Here is a 19,782-nt window from a genome sequence, read left to right as displayed (position 1 = left end):
TATATACAGAGAAAAGAGTTGGCGCGAGAATTGAACCTGTGGTACCCCCATAGAGACTGCCAAAGGTCCGGACAACAGGCCCTCTGATTTTACACATTGAACTGTGAAGTAGTTGGTGAACCAGGCGAGGTAGTCATTTGAGAAACCAAGGCTATTGAGTCTGCAGATAAGAATATGGTGATTGACAGAGTCGAAAGCCTTGGCCAGGTCGATGAAGATGGCTGCACAGTACTGTCGATGGCGGTTATGATATCGTTTAGTACCTTGTGCGTGGCTGAGGTGCACCCATGACCAGCTCGGAAACCGGATTGCACAGCGGAGAAGGTACGGTGGGATTCGAAATGGTCAGTGATCTGTTTATTAACTTGGCTTTCAAAGACTTTAGAAAGGCAGGGCAGGATGGATATAGGTCTGTAACAGTTTGGGTCTAGAGTGTCACCCCCTTTGAAGAGGGGGATGACTGCAGCAGCTTTCCAATCTTTAGGGATCTCGGACAAAACGAAAGAGAGGTTGAACAGACTGGTAATAGGGGTTGCAACAATGGTGCCGGATAATTTTAGAAAGAGAGGGTCCAGATTGTCTAGCCCAGCTGATTTGTACAGGTCCAGGTTTTGCAGCTCTTTCAGAACATCTGCGATCTGGATTTGGGTGAAGGAGAAGCTGGGGAGGCTTGGGCAAGTAGCTGCGAGGGGTGCGGAGCTGTTGGCCGGGGTTGGGGTAGCCAGGAGGAAAGCATGGCCAGCCATAGAGAAATGCTTATTGAAATTATCGATTATCATGGATTTATCGGTGGTGACCGTGTCACCTAGCCTCAGTGCAGTGGGCAGCTGGGAGGAGGTGCTCTTGTTCTCCATGGACTTTACAGTGTCCCAAAACTGTCAGGCGCTGCCCAGAAGCAGCCCCTAACCTAGCCCCTGCACACCCTTGGCACTTCCTCTAAACATTAAAAGGAATAAGAAATATGGCAGTTGCTCCACCTAACCTTCTGATAGGCTTAGTAGAACATTCACCATATTGCTTACACCTATCTGATGCTTTCAACTGCAAGTTCCTAGGGGCTAGGGTTTTTTTCTGGACTGGGCCTAAGTCTTGCCGGTGCAGCCTTTACTAAATGTGGCGACTATACCCACCTGCCGCCTTGATGTGCTTGTAAACATCGTCACTTCCTGCCGAAGAATATGGGTAATCATCATGGGCGACAAAGTCAATCTGTCAAATGTAAGACAAACAAAATGTTAGCAGAACTGATGATAGTGACAGATGGCCAACACACCGCCTGGAGAACTACAGTGCCTTCAGAAAGTATTCACACCCTTTGACTTTTTTCACATTTTGTTGTGTTAAAGCCTGAATTGAAAATATATTTCTTACAAATGAATTTAAAATGAAAAGCTGTCTTTCATTTTAAAGTGTCTTGAGTCAACAAGCCTAAATAAGCTTAACAAGTCACATAAGTTACAGGGATTTCACCAAGAGGCCAATGGTGACTTTAAAACAGTTACAGAGTTTAATGGCTGTGATAGGAGAAAACTGAGGATGGATCAACATTGTACTGTAGTTATTACTCCACAATACAAACCTAAATGACAAGAGTGAAAAAAGATGGACACCTGTACAGAATAAAATCTTGTTTGCAATAAGGCACTAAACATTAACTTTATGTCCTGAATAGAAAGCATTATGTTTGGGGCAAATCACTGAGTACCACTCTTCATATTTTCAAGTACGGCAAGGACTAGGGAGTTTTTTTATGCTAAAAATAAACTGAATATAGCTAGGGACAGGCTAGAGGAAAACCTGGTTCACTTCCATCAGCCACTGGGAGACAAATTCTACTTTCAGCAGGACAATAACCAAAAACAGAAATATACACTGGAGTTGCTTAACAATATGACATTGAATGTTCCTGAGTGGCCTAGTGTGGCCTAATTTGAGTGGCCTAATTTGGACTTAAAATTGACTTGAAAATATATGGCAAGACTTGAAAATGGCTGTCTAGCAATTATCAACAACCAACTTGACAGAGCTTGAAGAATTTTTAAAGAATAAGGTGCAAATACTGTACAATCCACGTGTGTAAAGCACTTAGAGACTTACAGCTGTAATCACTGACTTAAGGGAGTGAATACTTATGTAAATGAGATGTGTTTAAATTTCTATATATTAGCAAAAATGTCAAAAAAATATGCGTTTTAACTTTGTCATCATGGGGCACTGCATGAAATGGGTGAGTTTATTTTTCATACATTTTGAATAAGTCAAGGGGTATGAATGGATAAAATTCAAAATGGATAAAAAAAATTATATAATCTCATCCATTTCAACACAATACCCCCTGATGACAAAGTGAAAACAGGATTTTGGGAAATTTTTGCAAATTCTTCCTGAAGGCACTGTACAGGTGTGCAGGCTTTAACTCCAGCCCTTCTCTAAGACAGAATTATACTCATCAGTTGCTCATTTAGGACCTTGTTTAGCTGAATCAGCTGTTTTCAAGTAGGGCTGTATCAAAAGCATTCATACCCAATAGCTCTAGTAGTTTTAGCCATCCCTAATACAGAGTGCAAAAATCTTGTGAAAAGTTATATTCTTCAGTGCAGACTGAGTGCAAGCGAGTCCTGTCCTCTGACATTTCTCACTCACCCTGTGGTCAGCCAGGAATTCCGGCGTGAGCGTCCACGGTGCGTTCCGTACGATCTCATCAACGTAGCGACAATGACTGACGGTGTCGTAGCGTTCGTCCTCGTTCATTACGGTGAAGCCCTTTAAGTTGTGTGTCAGGTCGTCACTGCATACTGAGGAAAGGGAGGTCACAGGGACTATGGTCACTTGATCTGATCGGTCAGTAAGAGAAGGATTATATAATCCATGAGCCAGATCCCCAAATTTGGGCCATTGTGATTTTGTTGAAGGTAGGGCTGCTGCGGTGACCGTATTACCGCCACACAGGAGGTCACAAGTCATGATGGCAGTCAAATTCCACGTGACCGTTTAGTCACAGTAATTAGGCTTCTCCAAAGCTCTGATGCTGCTGATGGTCATTAGTAGCCTACCAAACTTGCTACCTGCCTGGTACTCAGCACTCATGAGTGCCCATGAGCTCATGTTGCCCAACATTTCTATAGGCTATGCAATTGCGTGAGAAAACAGAGTTTTGATGGACTCTATTAAAAAGAGGATCCCATCAGCTTTCTACAGGCCAGGCCTGCAAAATGTTATTTATCAACTTTCCTAATATTAAGAACATTGACAGGAACATAGCCTACCTGGCTGGTATGAAAGTCAACCATGGGAAAAGCATCCTCTATTCGCTATTTAAGTGCATAGATGGCAAGTATTTTTTCCCCCCTGCTGAGACAGGTGCATGATAATGGTCCCATTCAAAATCTAAACTAATTTCACACATATATTGTGCTGGGCGGGGTCTGTTACCTACGGCAACGGCAGACCTTCCGTGGGGACTACTACACCAAGCAGTACCTAGGGCCTTCAGACATGCAGAAGGCTCCTCCACAGCACGAGCTCCACCCCTCCAAGCCTGCCAATAACGTTTTTGTAGACAAGGACCGCGAGGAGTGGGGTGACCGCGAACGCAACCACGAGCGGGACCGCGAGCGACACCACCTGCATCCAACATCAACAACCATCATGAACAGCCACAACCACAGAGAGCCAGAGCGCCAGCCCAATGGCCGCACGAGGGCGATGAGAAATGGAGAACACCATGACCACGACCACCTGCGTAGCTACCCCAGCCCCCACCAGACTAGCCATGCCAGATACGCTGCCCCACCACACCCGCTGAGCAATGGCTCCCCCTACTTGTCGGATGACTGCTATGACAGTGGGGCCGAGGGGGACTATGTCTCTCATATGGATGGCTCAGTGATCTCACGCAGGGAGTGGTACGTCTGACCCCACCACCACCAGGCACGCTACTCTGCCAACAGACTCTGCCACCAGAGAGAAGAGAGACAACGCTGCAGAAATCACAGGAGGATTTCATACATTATTCAACAAAAGAGAATACTCACACGTTCTGCCTCTCTCTCAAGCTGTCATACATTTTGGCATCATCTCCTTAGTTCCTTCTCTTTTTCAACATGGTTTGTCATTTCGCAGTTATTTTCACTTGATTTTGATGGTCATCATGGAAGGTGTGTGAATTGCCTAGCCACACTGTGGACATGCCTTCATTCTGCACTAGAGGGCAAATCTGTGTTAACTAGCTAATGTGGGGAGGGAGGGCTTTCCCCAAAGAAAGATTAAGTAGGAAGGGAAGAGAGAAATCAAAAAGTGTAGAGTATTTCTGGCACATACGATATTATTTGGTGCAGTACGTGGATAGCATGGCTACAAATCACACAACATTATACTCATTATGTTCTGTCCCACACGTGTGTGTGTGTGTGTGTGTGTGTGTGTGTGTGTGTGTGTGTGTGTGTGTGTGTGTGTGTGTGTGTGTTATGAGTACCAGTGCCAACTTCGTCAGTAGATGCTGTCATTGCAGCAGGATGTCATAGGCTAGAACTAAGTCTGCAATGTTATGTATCAGTGTGGTGGTCTGTTTCACTGTCTCAGATAGCAGTACCGTAATGATAACTAATGAGTTAGAACTGGGTTTTAGTTAACCTTTTATATCACCTTTTCATACAGCGATTTTCAGCCCTATATAGAATATAAAAAAAGAAACTGACATGAGGGGGCGGCTGTATATTGTAAGAGGAGTTGCATGCGTTCTGTAAGCTCTCCTTGTCTTTATTTATTTATGCTTTAGTATGCGTTAATATATAATCTGAAATGCCCGTAGTAATAGAATACGATTAGTAGACTGCAGGGTCCCGTGTGGCTCAGTTGGTAGAGCATGGTGCTTACAACGCCAGTGTTGTGGGTTCTATTCCCACGGGGGACCAGTACGAAAAGGTATGCACTCACTACTGTATGTCGCTCTGGATAAGAGCGTCTGCTAAATGACAAAAATGTAATGTAATGATATATTAATTAGTATATCTAAAGACAAGATCAAATTAAGAATAGTCTGATGGGTCACCATATTAGCCTATCACTTCTGAAGGATGTATTATCACTTGTGAATGATGCCCAGCTTGTGCATTAAGGCACGAAACGGAGCATACCATTTTCCCTCCGACTTTTTCAAATCATAGCCGCACACCTCATGTATCCTAGCCCATATGCATATATGTTTTGATAAGGTTTGTATCACACAACTAAATAACCAAATTACTTCTTAAAATTAAGCACATGAATCCGCTTTATAACCAGTGTAGAGCCTAACTGGCATACATAGGCTGTGCGTGAGTTTCAAGTTTGGGGAAGATCATTTTCACCATAAAAATTCACCTTTATAATAAAGCATTAGATGCATAATCACATTTGCCATCACTTTAGAGAACAGTGTTTTCCCACTAATTGATTGCATTTTGGAACATTTGCGCTTATAGCCTAATGCAGTGTGCGCATTGCTGCACTTATAATGTGAAGAAAATAGCCTGATCATTTAGCTTTAAAATGTTGATAAACTATCAGCCTCATTGCTTCTAAAAGTTTATTTTTTTTATGTGAGTGGTTGTATTAATTTGGGATCTATCGCATCCCACAACTGTCCAAGAGTATGTTTGGAATATTTGTTTATTGCACAGAAGGACAAATTGACCAATAGAATTGGTCAACTTCTGTGCTATGGGGATGTTAGATTGACATAGGCTAGTGCTTTTGCTGTTCGTTAGTCCTACTCATCCTGTTGGCTGATGAAAAGTAAGCTAATTGTGGACAGTTCTAACATCAATATGCACCTCGGAATTCGTTAAGAGTGTCTGTCTTCATTCACTTGTAGCCTAATTCTTAGCTGAAATGCCTGTTAGCAGGACCCGATCACATGACGGGCATTGGCTACATCTGAAAGAGCCATGTGAGTGAGAGGTGCTTCGTAGCACGGAGAATATTATCAAGTTCTTGTCAAATTGTGAATGAGAGACTGATGAAGTATGTGCAGCTTACAACTTTTTTCTAAATCATCATTAGAGTCCCATCATGGAGCCTTAGAATGTATTAAAAATCTAAACATATAGCTGCATGTGTGCACTTCCTTTGAAATCGTTTCAGAAAATATCCTATTTTATTAGTCTAACGTCAAATGTATTCTTTTGACTATAAAATCATAAAAAAATAATGCCACAGAATTCTAAGCAATCTTGTCTGCTAAATGAACTAGTGTAGCCCACAGCTATATGGCATAGCAATTTCAGGGCCTAACATAAGGACAACTCAGAGTATGCTATTCTGTTCTTCTGAAATAGACTACATATTCTTCATATCATGTTTCTTTAGACCCGTCTAAAATAAATACATGTGTAATACCCTTGGTAGAACCAAGTATTGAGTTGATTTGTTATAATTAATTGGTAATGTACAAGTGAATAGGTTGGTTTACTTTTAAGTCTTGACCAATAAGGTCGCTTGCTAAGCTGTGGCCAATGGGAGTTGACCTGGTTAATGGAAGACCTGGGGGTAAAAAAAGAGGGAGAGACATTGAGAAAAGGATGGACATTACGACCATTGGTGAAGAAAAATGATAAAAGATCACGATAAAAATAGAACAAAACCCATACCTACCGAGTTTTGAATGGAAATACCGATTTTATTTTATAAGAGTTATAATTTTGTTAAGAAAGACTTAGTAAAGACTGAAGCTACCGTCTCATAGTGGAGATATTTGAGAGCCTTGAGGTTAGCCTAGCATCGTGAAACACCAAGAGAGAATTGCTTGGGAAAGATTAACGAATTCATGTTTCTATGAGATATTGGTTACTGCTAGAGAGTACTGTCTGCATTGATAGCTGTGCTTTCTGTGGCTCTTGTGAGGAAACCTGCACGGAACTGCCATACTTCGCTGAGGGAATATCTACGAGTAGTGAGTAACCACAACAGTGGACTGCTTCTGGACTTTATGTGTGTCGTCAATTTGTTTTGGAGCTCCAATGCACGCCAACGGGGTTAAGCAAGCTCGAAATAATTTGGACATGGGTTGTGCACGACTCATTGGGATTTATTATTTATTTTTATTTTGATGTGGTGCATTGAAAATGTAATAATACACATCGTGAACCTTATGTATGTTGCCTTGGTGGAGTAATTTCCTGTTTCAATTTCATTTAATGCATGGGATAGCATATCCTTATACAATTACATCTGAAGTTAATACCCTATTTGTCATCACCCTAGATAGTTTACAATAGGGATTCTTATTGGACATGTCCTTCTCACCTAATATCCCATGCGGTTGAGATATTCTTTGTAAGGTAATATCGTGAGAGTCAAATTCGAGCCTGGTGAGAGGGTTACACATGTATTTATTGTGATGGTGTAGGCTATATTAAATGGATTTATTAGACTTGTAGGTATTCCAAAGGTCTGCATCAGTAGGCTATGCGTGGAAGCCAGGAGATGCTAAACGTGTTTATGCTAATTGCAAAATTGTCCAATAAGACTCCATTGAGTTGTTTGGTGGCCATATTGGCTTCTGTGGGGTTAATGCGTGAATTCTGTGATGCCACATCTACAAATATTTTAAAAACCATGTTCTAGCTTTGTGTGTGCAATTTGGTGCCTCTATAACCAAAGTTACAATTCAAAAACATAGCTGTCCCAATACATGTATTTCTATGGCTAAGCTTCCAACATTCTAACACCAATGGCACAATATGGGTGATATGGTATTTTTAAACAATAGTTGTAGCTTTGCTTTCAAAGTTGGTTATATTATACCCATATAATTTGAAATATAATTTCATGACCTTTTAGAAGCACTTGTCAAACATAGCTTAAAATGTATCAGGGTGTCCTTTATAAAGCCATTTATACATGTCATTCTGATATGTCCCCTAGAGGACAAAGGTCAAATTTCTGTTGAAATGAACATTCCGAGAATTAGTCTGATGGATTGCTGTGAATCGAAGCTTTCCAATTATATATGATTTAAGAGTATAAGTGAGCAATAACTTGTATACTGACATTGTTTGTCAAAGGGTAAAATCCCTGTGGGAAAAATTTATGGGATGGGGGGGATGAATGAAATAGTTATAAGTTAACAAATGCTGCACCGTTATCACAAATTTTCCAACTCTAGGGACATAGACCTTCAAAAAAATCACAATGAGACATCGTTGACCCAAGAGAGCCTGACTGACCCCCCTGACTCATGGATTAATAGGGCAAGGAGTTGCCTTGGCCATGTGACCTGCCCAGGAAAAACTCTGGGTACCGTAGTTTAACTATGGCATTCATCAATTTAGTGTGACTGACCAGAATGTATAGGAGTGAGGATAATTTGGCAAAAGTGACATTCAGAGATGCCTTGCCCCTTCTGGTGATGAAGAGGTCAAGAGAGAAAATATACAGTACTTATCAACCCTGACCTCCAACAATTAGATGGGTGTTTGGGAAGAGCCCCTTGGCTTGCATCAGTGCTCGGGCGTGGCCGGAATGGAACATGTCAAAGATCCCATCTGCATATACCCGCACTGGACGCTCTTCTGAAAGAGCGAAATGGGGAGTGTGAGGGTGTGCGAGTGAAAAAAGGGAGAAAAAACAGAGAGAGATGGAATGTTAACACCAGGGTTGTGTTCACTAGGCACAAGGCAGTAGTAAACGGTCCTTCTATAGGACGGTCCAAAACTTCCATAGGATGTACTTCCAATACAGAACTTTTCATTGCGGAAAGTTTTGAAACATTCTGCTACAGTGTGCACAAATGAACACAACTCAGAAGTGCAAAACTTTAGCTGGGGCCAGGGGGAGCTCTGATATTTCTCTAAATATGAGTCATAATACCCATAAAACCTAGCGGTCAAACAAGGAAATGGTTCCAATCATTTTTCCACCATTCATTTTTCCCCATAGGTAATTTTAGTAACACTTGAAATAAGGGCTGTGTTTCATGTAGGCTTACCCTGGTGTGATGTTTTGATAACCGTGTAAATCTCCCAAGAACAAGGTAACTTTTATCAATATATTCGCCTGTATTTACCCCCCCCCCCCCCCCCAAAATGAAATGATAATTAGCTGCTAATGTGGCTATCATAAATAACTAAAAATGTCAAGATGATCTGGACTAGACTGATAAATCGGGGCAAAGGTAAGAATCTCTGGATCTAATGTTAGCTACATTTTGTAAAGAATAAATTGGATACATTTCTTTAAATTGACAATTCTGTGAACTGTCTGTGCTAATTTCTTACTGAAACAATACCTGTTAGCAAAGGTGTCAGCTAGAGATGACGTGCAAGAGTTTGCAGGGATTTGTAATCTTGCGTGATGTCTACCTTGATACTAATTACCATTTTCGAATCAGAGTAAATTTGTATTTATTATGGATCCCCATTAGCTGCTACTCTTCCTGGGGTCCAGCAAAATTAAGGCAGTTATATAAAACAATTTTAAACAATACAATACATTCACAACACATTAAGTGTATGCCCTCAGGCCACTACTCTAATACCACATAGCTACAACAAAAAATCCATGATTACGTGTGTGTATAGTGCGTATGTTATCGTATGTGTATGCATGTGTCTATGCCTATTTGTGTTGCTTCACTGTCCCATAAGGTGTATTTTTATCGTTTTTTTTAAATAACATTTTACTGCTTGCATGAGCTACTTGATGTGGAATAAAGTTCCATGTAGTCATGGCTCTATGTAGTACTGTGCGCCTCCCATAGTCTGTTCTGGACTTGGGTACTGTGAAGAGACCTCTGGTGGCACGTCTTGTGGGGTATGTATTTGTGTCCGAGCCAGGGCTGTGGCGGTCACGAAATTTCGTCAGCCGGTGATTGTCAAGCAAATAACTGTTGGTCTCACGGTAATTGACCGTTAATTATTATGAACACATTTAGCAACTCCTGGCTTCCACACACAGCCTTCAAGCCATTTAGAAAAGTCTAATAAATCCATGTAATATAGCCTACACCTTCACAATAAATCCATTATTTTAGACAGGTCTAAAGAAGCATGATATGAAGAAAATGTAGTCTATTTCAGATGAACAGAATAGCATACTCTGAGTTGTCCTTATGTTGGGTCCTGATCTGGCTATGCCAAATGGCTGTGGGCTACACTAGTTCATTTAGCAGAAAATATTTGCTTATTATTCCGTGCCATTATTTTATAGTATGTAGAATACAATTGAACAAAGCTGAATAAAATAGATATTTCTCCAAAACGATGAGGGAATATTCTGTGTTGAGCAGTTAACAAAGAAACAGGTACACCTATATGCTTAATTTAGAGTTATTAATGTAACTTTAATAGTTCTACAAATGTTGGTCTATATGTTTTAATTTTGAATACATTGTAAGGCTGCATGATGAGACTAATGATGATTTGAAAAAAGTTGCTTGAAAGGCATGAGCTCTGCTTTGTTTTTTTGCGCAGGCTGTACACACTCCAATAGTCTCTCACTCACAATATGACAAGCACTTGATAATGCCTCAAATTTTACGGCGACATCCCCTGGTGGCCATAATGCACCCTAAAAAAAAACATGCCTTTTGCGGCCCAGAATGCTGCGTTGTGCCATTCTCCCAGAGTGTGCTGCACAATCCGAAGTGCCTCTCACTCACATGGCTCTCCGTCACGTGATCGGGTCTTTCTCACAGGCTACAAGTGAAGACAGACACATTGGGGACGCAACTGCGCGCATCCTGATCCAATTCCGAGGTGCATATTGAAGATATTGGAAGAGCTGTCCACATTTACTTCGCCAGCCAACAAGATGAGTAGGCCTAACGAACAGCAAAAGCACTAGCCTATGTCAATCTACTATCCCCCATAGTACAAATGTCAACCTATTCTATTCTGTGCAATAAATAAATATTCCAAACATAGTCTGGGACAGTTGTGGGATGCGATAGATCCCAAATTAATTACAACCACTAGCATCAAAAAAACTTTTTTACGCAATGTGTCTGACGCAACCGATCAGAACGTTTAGCTCAAAATGTTGATCAACTATTAGGCTATTTCTTCACATTATAAGCGCAGCAATGCGCACATAGTAGTAGGCTATAAGCGTCAATGTTCCATTAGCGGGAAAACACCATTCTCAAAAGTGACCGCAAATGCAATTATGCATGTAATGCTTTTATTATTCCTGATTGTACCTGGATTATGTTGGCGGCTTCCATTAAAGAACACCCTCTGATCTGATAGACAGGTAACTCTTTATAATAATATAGTAGGGGGTGTAAAGCCATAACACATATGTTATTCCAGCAGCAGACTGATAGATAATGTCAAAAGCAGCACTGAAGTGTAACAGCCACCAATCTTTTTATCATCAATTTCACTCAGCCAATCATCAGTCATTTGTGTAAGTGCTGTGCTTGTTAAATGTCCTTCCCTATAAGTGTGCTGAAAGTCTGTTGTCAATTTGTTTACTGTAAAATGGCATTGCATCTTGTCAAACACCATTTTTTCCAAAAGTTTATTAACCTGTTGGGGCTAGGGGGCAGTATTTTCACGGCCGGATAAAAAAAACGTACCCGATTTAAACTGGTTACTACTCTTACCCAGAAACGAGAATATGCATATAATTAGTAGATTTGGATAGAAAACACTAAAGTTTCTAAAACTGTTTGAATGGTGTCTGTGAGTATAACAGAACTCATATGGCAGGCCAAAACCTGAGAAGATTCCATGCAGGAAGTGCCCTGTCTGACAATTTGTTGTCCTTCTAGGGCATCTCTATCAAAAATACAGCATCTCTGCTGTAACGTGACATTTTCTAAGGCTTCCATTGGCTCTAAGAAGGCGCCAGAAAGTGGAATGAGAGCTCTGCAGTCTCTGGGCGAAAAACAGCAGGAGTGTTTGTGAGTGGTCAGGCAGGGAACACTGACACTGGAGTGCGCGTGCACGAGAGGACTCCATTTTTTTCTTTCTCTCTTTGAACGAATACAACGTCGCCCGGTTGGAATATTATCGCTATTTTACGAGAAAAATCGCATACAAATTTATTTTAAACAGCGTTTGACATGCTTCGAAGTACGGTAATGGAATATTTAGACATTTTTTGTCACGAAATGCGCCCGCGCGTCACCCTTCGGATACTGACCTCAACGCACGAACAAAACGGAGCTATATCAATATAACTATGGATTATTTCGAACCAAAACAACATTTGTTGTTGAAGTAGAAGTCCTGGGAGTGCATTCTCACGAAGAACAGCAAAGGTAATCCAATTTTTCTAATAGTAAATCTGAGTTTGGTGAGGGCCAAACTTGGTGGGTGTCAAATTAGCTAGCCGTGATGGCCGGGCTATCTACTCAGAATATTGCAAAATGTGCTTTCGCCGAAAAGCTATTTTAAAATCTGACACCGAGATTGCATAAAGGAGTTCTGTATCTATAATTCTTAAAATAATTATGTATTTTGTGAACGTTAATCGTGAGTAATTAAGTAAATTCACCGGAAGTTTGCGGTGGGTATGCTAGTTCTGAACATCACATGCTAATGTAAAAAGCTGGTTTTTGATATAAATATGAACTTGATTGAACAAAACATGCATGTATTGTATAACAATGTCCTAGGAGTGTCATCTGATGAAGATCAAAGGTTAGTGCTGCATTTAGCTGTGGTTTTGGTTTTTGTGACATATATGCATGCTTTGAAAATGGCTGTGTGATTATTTTTGGCAGGGTACTCTCCTGACATAATCTAATGTTTTGCTTTCGCTGTAAAGCCTTTTTGAAATCGGACAGTGTGATTAGATCAACAAGAGTCTTGTCTTTAAAATTTACATTTAAGTCATTTAGCAGACGCTCTTATCCAGAGCGACTTACAAATTGGTGCATTCACCTTATGATATCCAGTGGAACAACCACTTTACAATAGTGCATCTAAATCTTTTAAGGGGGGGGGGGTGGGGGGGTGGGGTTAGAAGGATGAATTTATCCTATCCTAGGTATTCCTTAAAGAGGTGGGGTTTCAGGTGTCTCCGGAAGGTGGTGATTGACTCCGCTGTCCTGGCATCGTGAGGGAGCTTGTTCCACCATTGGGGTGCCAGAGCAGCGAACAGTTTTGACTGGGCTGAGCGGGAACTGTGCTTCCTCAGAGGTAGGGGGGCCAGCAGGCCAGAGGTGGATGAACGCAGTGCCCTTGTTTGGGTGTAGGGCCTGATCAGAGCCTGAAGGTATGGAGGTGCCGTTCCCTTCACAGCTCCGTAGGCAATCAAAATGGTGTAAAATAGTCATATGTTTGAGAAATTGAAGTTATAGCATTTATGAGGTATTTGTATTTCGCGCCACACGATTCCACTGGCTGTTGACTAGGGTGGGACCTTGCCCAGGGAGGTTAAGGGATGGTAACAGGCTGACTGGTCGACTATTTGAGCCAGTTAAGGGGGTTTTACTATTCTTAGGTTGCGGAATGACTTGCTTCCCTCCAGGGCTGAGGTCACACACTTTCTAGTATTGCCACTCCTATTTGCCATACATCGTCAAATATGGATAAAAAGTGACTTTGTCCAAGAGAGATTTACATAGTGTTCAAAATGTCACGCCAGGATAAGCCTATACGAAACACAGTCCTTATTTTAAGTGTTTCTAAAATTTCCAATGGGAAAAATGGTGGAAAAAAGATTGGAACCATTTCCCCGTTTGACCGCTAGGTTTTATGGGTATTATGACACCTCCACTCAGGGGCTTTATGAACCTAGTTTAGCTGTGGTGAGCTATAAAAATGGAGGGATGAGTGAGAGAAACTTACGTGGGGTGCCCTGGCATGCCTCCTCCATACTGACACGCACGTATGGAGCGGTATCTGGTTCTAGCTGGTCAGCAAATGGGGCTGGATCTGTCAGGCCCTATAAACACAAACACACACACACACACAGTATGACAATGTGTTTGGGTGAAAGTCTTCAACCCATCACTTCCTTAAGTCCCATTCACATTAACCATAAGCACTCTGTTATGTTATGCTGGATGTCATTCATTTGAACGGGGAATGTCCCCAAAGAAATATGCATTTTCTGTTAAGCCAATTCTACTTTATGACTGTTGCCTCCAGTTTTAGTTTATTGTGATTAGTTTTTTATTATAATTATTAGGTGCAGAGGTCGTTAGCTTCAGTTTATACAACGGGTGGGTCTAATCCTGGATGCTGATTGGTTAAAACTGAATTTCAGACGGTGTCTATTCCACAAGTTAACACTGGCTAAATCGATGACGTTAAAATGTTCTGTTCCATCTGACTGCGCAATCCACTGTCATCAGCCCAACCAGGCAATTTATAAACTTGATCCACTATAAAAAGCATTTAGACATTATCTCCCATTTCATTTAGACTAGCATTTGATTTAACAGTGGAGATTTGTATAAACGTTGGTTGTCTGTCTCTCCGACACCTGCAACATTGTTTCAATTTTGAAATTTGATCTCCAGCTGTCCCATAGTAATGAATGTGTCAGTAGTTAGGACGAGACAGACAGACACCTTTTCTCAGCCAGTCAAAATCATGAATCAGCTGGCATCAATATTTATGGATATATACAGTACCAATCAAAACAGTACCACACCTACTCATTCCAGGTATTTTTTTTTTTACTATTTTATACATTGTAGAATAATAGTGAAGACATCAAAGCTATGAAATAACACATATGGAATCATGTACAAATCCGCCCCCAAAAGTGTTAAATCTATTTTATATTTGAGATTCTTCAAAGTAGCCACCCTTTGCCTTGATGACAGCTCTTGGCATTCTCTAAACCAGCTTCATGAGGTAGTCACCTGGAATGCAAATCAAAAAAGGGGGAAAAGAGGGGGGACAGATGCCCGGGACTGCCCATTATGGCAACAACAGCCCAAATAAGCAAAGAGAAATGACAGTCCATCATTACTTCAAGCCATGAAGGTCTGTCAAATTTCAAGAACTTTGAAAGTTTCAAGTGCAGTCACAAAAACCATCAAGCGCTATGATAAAACTGGCTCTCATGAGGACGACCACAGGACAGGAAGACCCAGAGTTACCTCTGCTGAGGACAAGTTCATTAGTTACCAGCTTCAGAAAATCGGCAATTAACTGCACCTCAGATTGCAGCCCAAATAAATGCTTCAGAGTTCAAGTAAAATACACATCTCAACATCAACTTTTCAGAAGAGACTGCATGAATCAGGCCTTCATGGTCGAATTGAGAAGAAACCACTACTAAAGGACACCAATAATAAGAAGAGACTTGCTTGGGCCAAGAAACACGAGCAATGGACATTAGACAGGTGGAAATCTGTCCTTTGGTCTGATGAGTCCAAATTTGAGGTTTTTGGTTCCAACCGTCGTCTTTGAGACGCAGAGTAGGTGAAATGATGATCTCTGCATGTGTGGTTCCCAACGTGAAGCATGAAGGAAGATGGTGTGGGGGTGCTTTGCTGGTGACACTGTCAGAGATTTATTTAGAACTCAAGGCACACAACTAGCATGGCTACCACAGCATTCTGCATTGATACGCCATCCCATCTAGTTTGCGCTAAGTGTGACTATCATTTGTTTTTCAACAGGACAATGACCTAAAACACACCTCCAGGCTGTTTAAGGGCTATTTGACCAAGGAGGAGAGTGATGGAGTGCTGCATCAGATGATCTGGCCTCCACAATCACCCGACCTCAACCCAATTGAGATGGTTTGGGATGAGTTGGACCGCAGAGTGAAGGAAAAGCAGCCAACAAGTGCTCAGTATATGTGGGAACTCCTTCAAGACTGTTGGAAAAGCATTCCAGGTGAAGCTGGTTGAGAGAATGCCTAGAGTGTGCAAAGCTGTCATCAAGCTAAAGGGTGGCTACTTTGAAGAATCTAAAACATATTTTGATTTGTTTAACACTTTTTTGCTTACTACATGATTCCATATGTATTATTTCATAGTGTTGATGTCTTCACTATTATTCTACAATGTAGAAAATAGTAAAAATAAAGAAAAACCCTTTAATAAATAGGTGTGTCCAACATTTTGACTGGTACTGTATATAAATAAATGTCAATAGAACACAGGTAAAATGAAACGAAATGCAGTTAGTTTGCTGTCTTTCCAGCTTCAGTTTGAAGTGATTGTGCTAGCTGTGTGGTTAGCTAGCTCCTCTGAACAACGGTGTCCCGAGAGCACATTCTCTCTGCCAGGCGAAATCTCGCATCATTCGCTCATTGTTGTGGACATATCCAAATACATCTCACTAGAAAACAGCTTAAAGAAACGCAAATGCACCTACTTTGCTGTTTTTCTGGGTGGACTGTTTGACGTGACTGTAAGTTAGCCGCAGCTGTTGGCTAGCTAGCAAGTAAGGGATCAGAATGAACGACTAGGTCACGTCCATAGATACAGAACAAAAATACTTAACGACACGTCTCTGGCAACTGAACGGATAGAACGGCTTGGATAGCAACCTTAGATTTGTGTCGGGACGATATCTCATGGAAGGATGAAATTGTATTAACACATTAATCAAAATAAAGTTATATCAATCATTACTTTAATATGTTGGTAACCCGTTGTATAAAAGTGATTATAAACTTGGTGGTTCGAGCCCTGAATACTGATTGGCTGACAGCCAAGCCAAGGCAGTTAACCCACTGTTCCTAGGCGTCATTGAAAATAAGAATTTGTTCTTAAATGACTTGCCTAGTTAAATAAAAAGGTTAAAAAAATAATAATTAAATGAGACCGTATACCACAGGTATGACAAAACATTTATTTTTCCTGCTCTAATTACGTACGAAGCCAGTTTATAATAGCATTAAGGTACCTCGGGGGTTTGTATATTGCCAATATACCACGGCTGAGGGCTGTGTCCAGGCACTCCGTATTGCGTCGTGCTTATGAACAGTCCTTAGCCATGGTATATTGGCCATATACCACACCTCTCGGGCCTTCCAGGCAAAACTGCTCCAGCTCCTTCAAGTTGGATGGGTTACGCTGGTGTACAGCAATCTAAGTCATACCACAGATTCTCAATTGGATTGAGGACTGGGCTTTGACTAGGCCATTCCAAGAAATGTAAATGTTTCCCCTTAAACCAATCGAGTGTTGCTTTAGCAGTATGCTTAGGGTCATTGTCCTGCTGGAAGGTGAACCTCTGTCCCAGTCTCAAATCTCTGGAAGACTGAAACAGGTTTCCCTCAAGAATTTCCCTGTATTTAGCGCCAGCCATCATTTCTTCCAGTACATTCTTCCATATGCTTGGGGAGCCTCCCACATTCCTTTTGGCAAACACCAAACGTGTTTGCTTATTATTTTCTTTAAGCAATGGCTTTTTTTCTGGCCACTCTTCCGTAAAGCCCAGCTCTGTGGAGTGTACGGCTTAAAGTGGTCCTATGGACAGATACTCCAATCTCCGCTGTGGAGCTTTGCAATCCTCCAGGGTTATCTTTGGTCTCTTTGTTGCCTCTCTGATTAATGCCCTCCTTGCCTGGTCCGTGAGTTTTGGTGGGCGGCCCTCTCCATTTTTTAACAATGGATTTAAATGGTGCTCCGTGGGATGTTCAAAGTTTCTGATATTTTTTTTATAACCCAACCCTGATCTGTACATCTCCACAACTTTGTCCCTGTCCTATTTGGAGAGCTCCTGGGTCTTCATAGTATCGCTTGCTTGGTGGTGTTGCAGACTCTGGGGCCTTTCAGAACAGGTGTGTGTATATTATATATATAATATACACACTCCCAGATCATGTGACAGATCATGTGACACTTAAATAAAGTCCACCTGTGTGCAATCTAACTAATTATGTGACTTCTGAAGTTAATTGGTTGCACCAGATCTCATTTAGAGGTTTCATAGCAAAGGGGGTGAATACATATGCACGGACCACTTTTCCGTTTAATTTGTTTTCTCCAAAAAATAAAGGGAACACTTAAACAACACAATGTAACTCCAAGTCAATCACACTTCTGTGAAATCAAACTGTCCACTTAGGAAGCAACACTGATTGACAATAAATTTCACATGCTGTTGTGCAAATGGAATAGACAACAGGTGGAAATTATAGGCAATTAGCAAGACACCCCCAATAAAGGAGTGGTTCTGCAGGTGGGGACCACAGACCACTTCTCAGTACAAATCTCCACTGTTGAAAACTATGTTAGTCTAAAAGAAATGTGAGCTAACATCTAGATACTTTTTATAGTGGAGATCAAGTTTATAAATTGCTTGGCTGGGCTGATGAGACAGTGGATTGCGCAGTCAGATGGAACAGAGAAAATAGAAATTTTAAAGTAATAGATTTAGATGGTGGTAACTTGCGGAATAGACACCGGCTGGAATGCGGTTTTAACCAATCAGCATTCAGGATTATACTCACCCATTGTATAAAATGAATTATAAACTGGGTGGTTCGAATGCTGATTGGTATATGAGACCGTATACCACGGGTATGACAAAACATTTATTTGTACTGCTCTAATTACGTTGGTAACCAGTTTATAATGGCAATAAGGCACCTCAGGGGTTTGTGGTATATGGCCAATATACCATGGCTAAGGGTTGTATCCAGGCACTCCACGTTGTGTCGTGCTTAAGAACAGCCCATAGCCTCAATATATTGGCCATATACCACAACCCCCGAGGTGCCTTATTGCTTAAATAGGTCGTGATGTAAACGGGCGTCACTCACCACTGTGGATCGTCGGACCTTAACGGGCTGCTCTCCCTCCATCTCTCCATTGATTTCATCCCTCCTCCTCTTTCTTGATGTTTTCCCAGGCAGTCGGTGACAACTGTGTGCTTCTGCTTCCATGGTCGCACTTCGATATGGATAGAGAATAAATTATTTTTCTGAAAAAGCTGTGCTCTGGCTTTTAATCTTAACCACTGGATGGGGCTGTTATGCACGTTTACAATATTTTTTCTTTGCAACTTTCACAATTAGCTACAACTTTTTGATGTCAATTGGTGATTTCACCAGATACGCATTTACTGTATACAAAGGATCAAGAAGAGGGTCGAGATTTCTAGGCCACTCAACTACGTGGAAATGTTATTTTATACTAGGCAGTCACAACAATTGCTCATTGTATTTAGTCAGAATATCAATTAAAAACATAACATAAAGAGTCAATGAACGAATCTATCTGGGGGACAACTCCCAAACTGGCAAAAATGCAATCACGCGGGTGAGATTGACACTGGTGCTTCTCTGACGTGTGACAGACAGGAATGATGACAGATATATCAATATCTAGCTAGCTAACGTTAGCTGCCTAAGAGTCAATGATTAGTTTTAGCTCCACACTTTTCTCAAAAGGTTGTGAAATTGGGCCATTTCCTTATTTCGGCAAGGGAAAAATGCCTACTACTGGCTGGCTCAAACAACTGTTAGCTAACCTAGCTAGGTAGCCCAAGCGTTAGCTACTAACCTGTCTGTGTAAACGCAGCTAGTCTCACTTATTAGTCCCTCTTCCGGGTTTGATGTCCAAGCCCGCAAAGTTTGCTTCAAAAGTCGGAAATGTGTGGTTCTGATTAAGTTGCTTTCAAAGACAGAGTACCAGACAACAATCGATTGACAGCTTGTCGGAACTACAACGCTACAGTAGGAAATGACATAACTCAACTCATCAGTTAACCATGCACGTGTTGCCATCTGGTGGATACTATGTGCAACAAAACAATTCTAAAGACGTTGCATTTTCTATCATAATTCATCAAGCTTAGCTAATTAACTAGCTAGTTGCCTAGTTCTAATGCAATACAGTATAACCAGTGCAAAGTGGTTTTCCAATCTCTC

At 41.2% G+C, this 19,782-nt stretch overlaps 1 protein-coding gene and 1 non-coding gene across 3 annotated transcripts in view; one reads left to right on the top strand and one right to left on the bottom strand.

Annotated features, from left to right (window-relative positions):
- Window positions 1–19,611, bottom strand: part of LOC106612410 (choline-phosphate cytidylyltransferase A) — a 29,377-nt gene extending 9,766 nt beyond the window's left edge. The window contains exons 1-6 of one of the 2 annotated variants that reach the window (XM_014213512.3): window positions 19,415–19,611; window positions 18,673–18,802; window positions 13,782–13,878; window positions 8,436–8,552; window positions 2,644–2,795; window positions 1,131–1,209 (exon numbers count right to left, since the gene is read on the bottom strand). In XM_014213512.3, coding sequence (XP_014068987.1) covers window positions 1,131–1,209; window positions 2,644–2,795; window positions 8,436–8,552; window positions 13,782–13,878; window positions 18,673–18,795 — 568 coding nt within the window. In that variant the 5' untranslated portion in view covers window positions 18,796–18,802; window positions 19,415–19,611. Of the gene's footprint in view, window positions 1–1,130; window positions 1,210–2,643; window positions 2,796–8,435; window positions 8,553–13,781; window positions 13,879–16,274; window positions 16,395–18,672; window positions 18,803–19,414 lie in introns of those variants that run through there. The other variant, XM_082956134.1, reaches the window with a different exon arrangement.
- Window positions 4,838–4,913, top strand: trnav-uac (transfer RNA valine (anticodon UAC)). Its single transcript has one exon. It is a non-coding gene; the product is annotated as a tRNA-Val (tRNA).
- Window positions 19,612–19,782: the final 171 nt, after the last annotated feature.

The sequence above is a fragment of the Salmo salar genome, chromosome 09, assembly GCF_965601325.2.
Source record: "Salmo salar chromosome 09, fSalSal1, whole genome shotgun sequence".
Classification (NCBI taxonomy): Eukaryota; Metazoa; Chordata; class Actinopteri; order Salmoniformes; family Salmonidae; genus Salmo; species Salmo salar.
The sequence above is the reverse complement of the archived record's forward strand: the minus strand, read 5'-3'. Positions and strand labels throughout refer to the sequence as shown.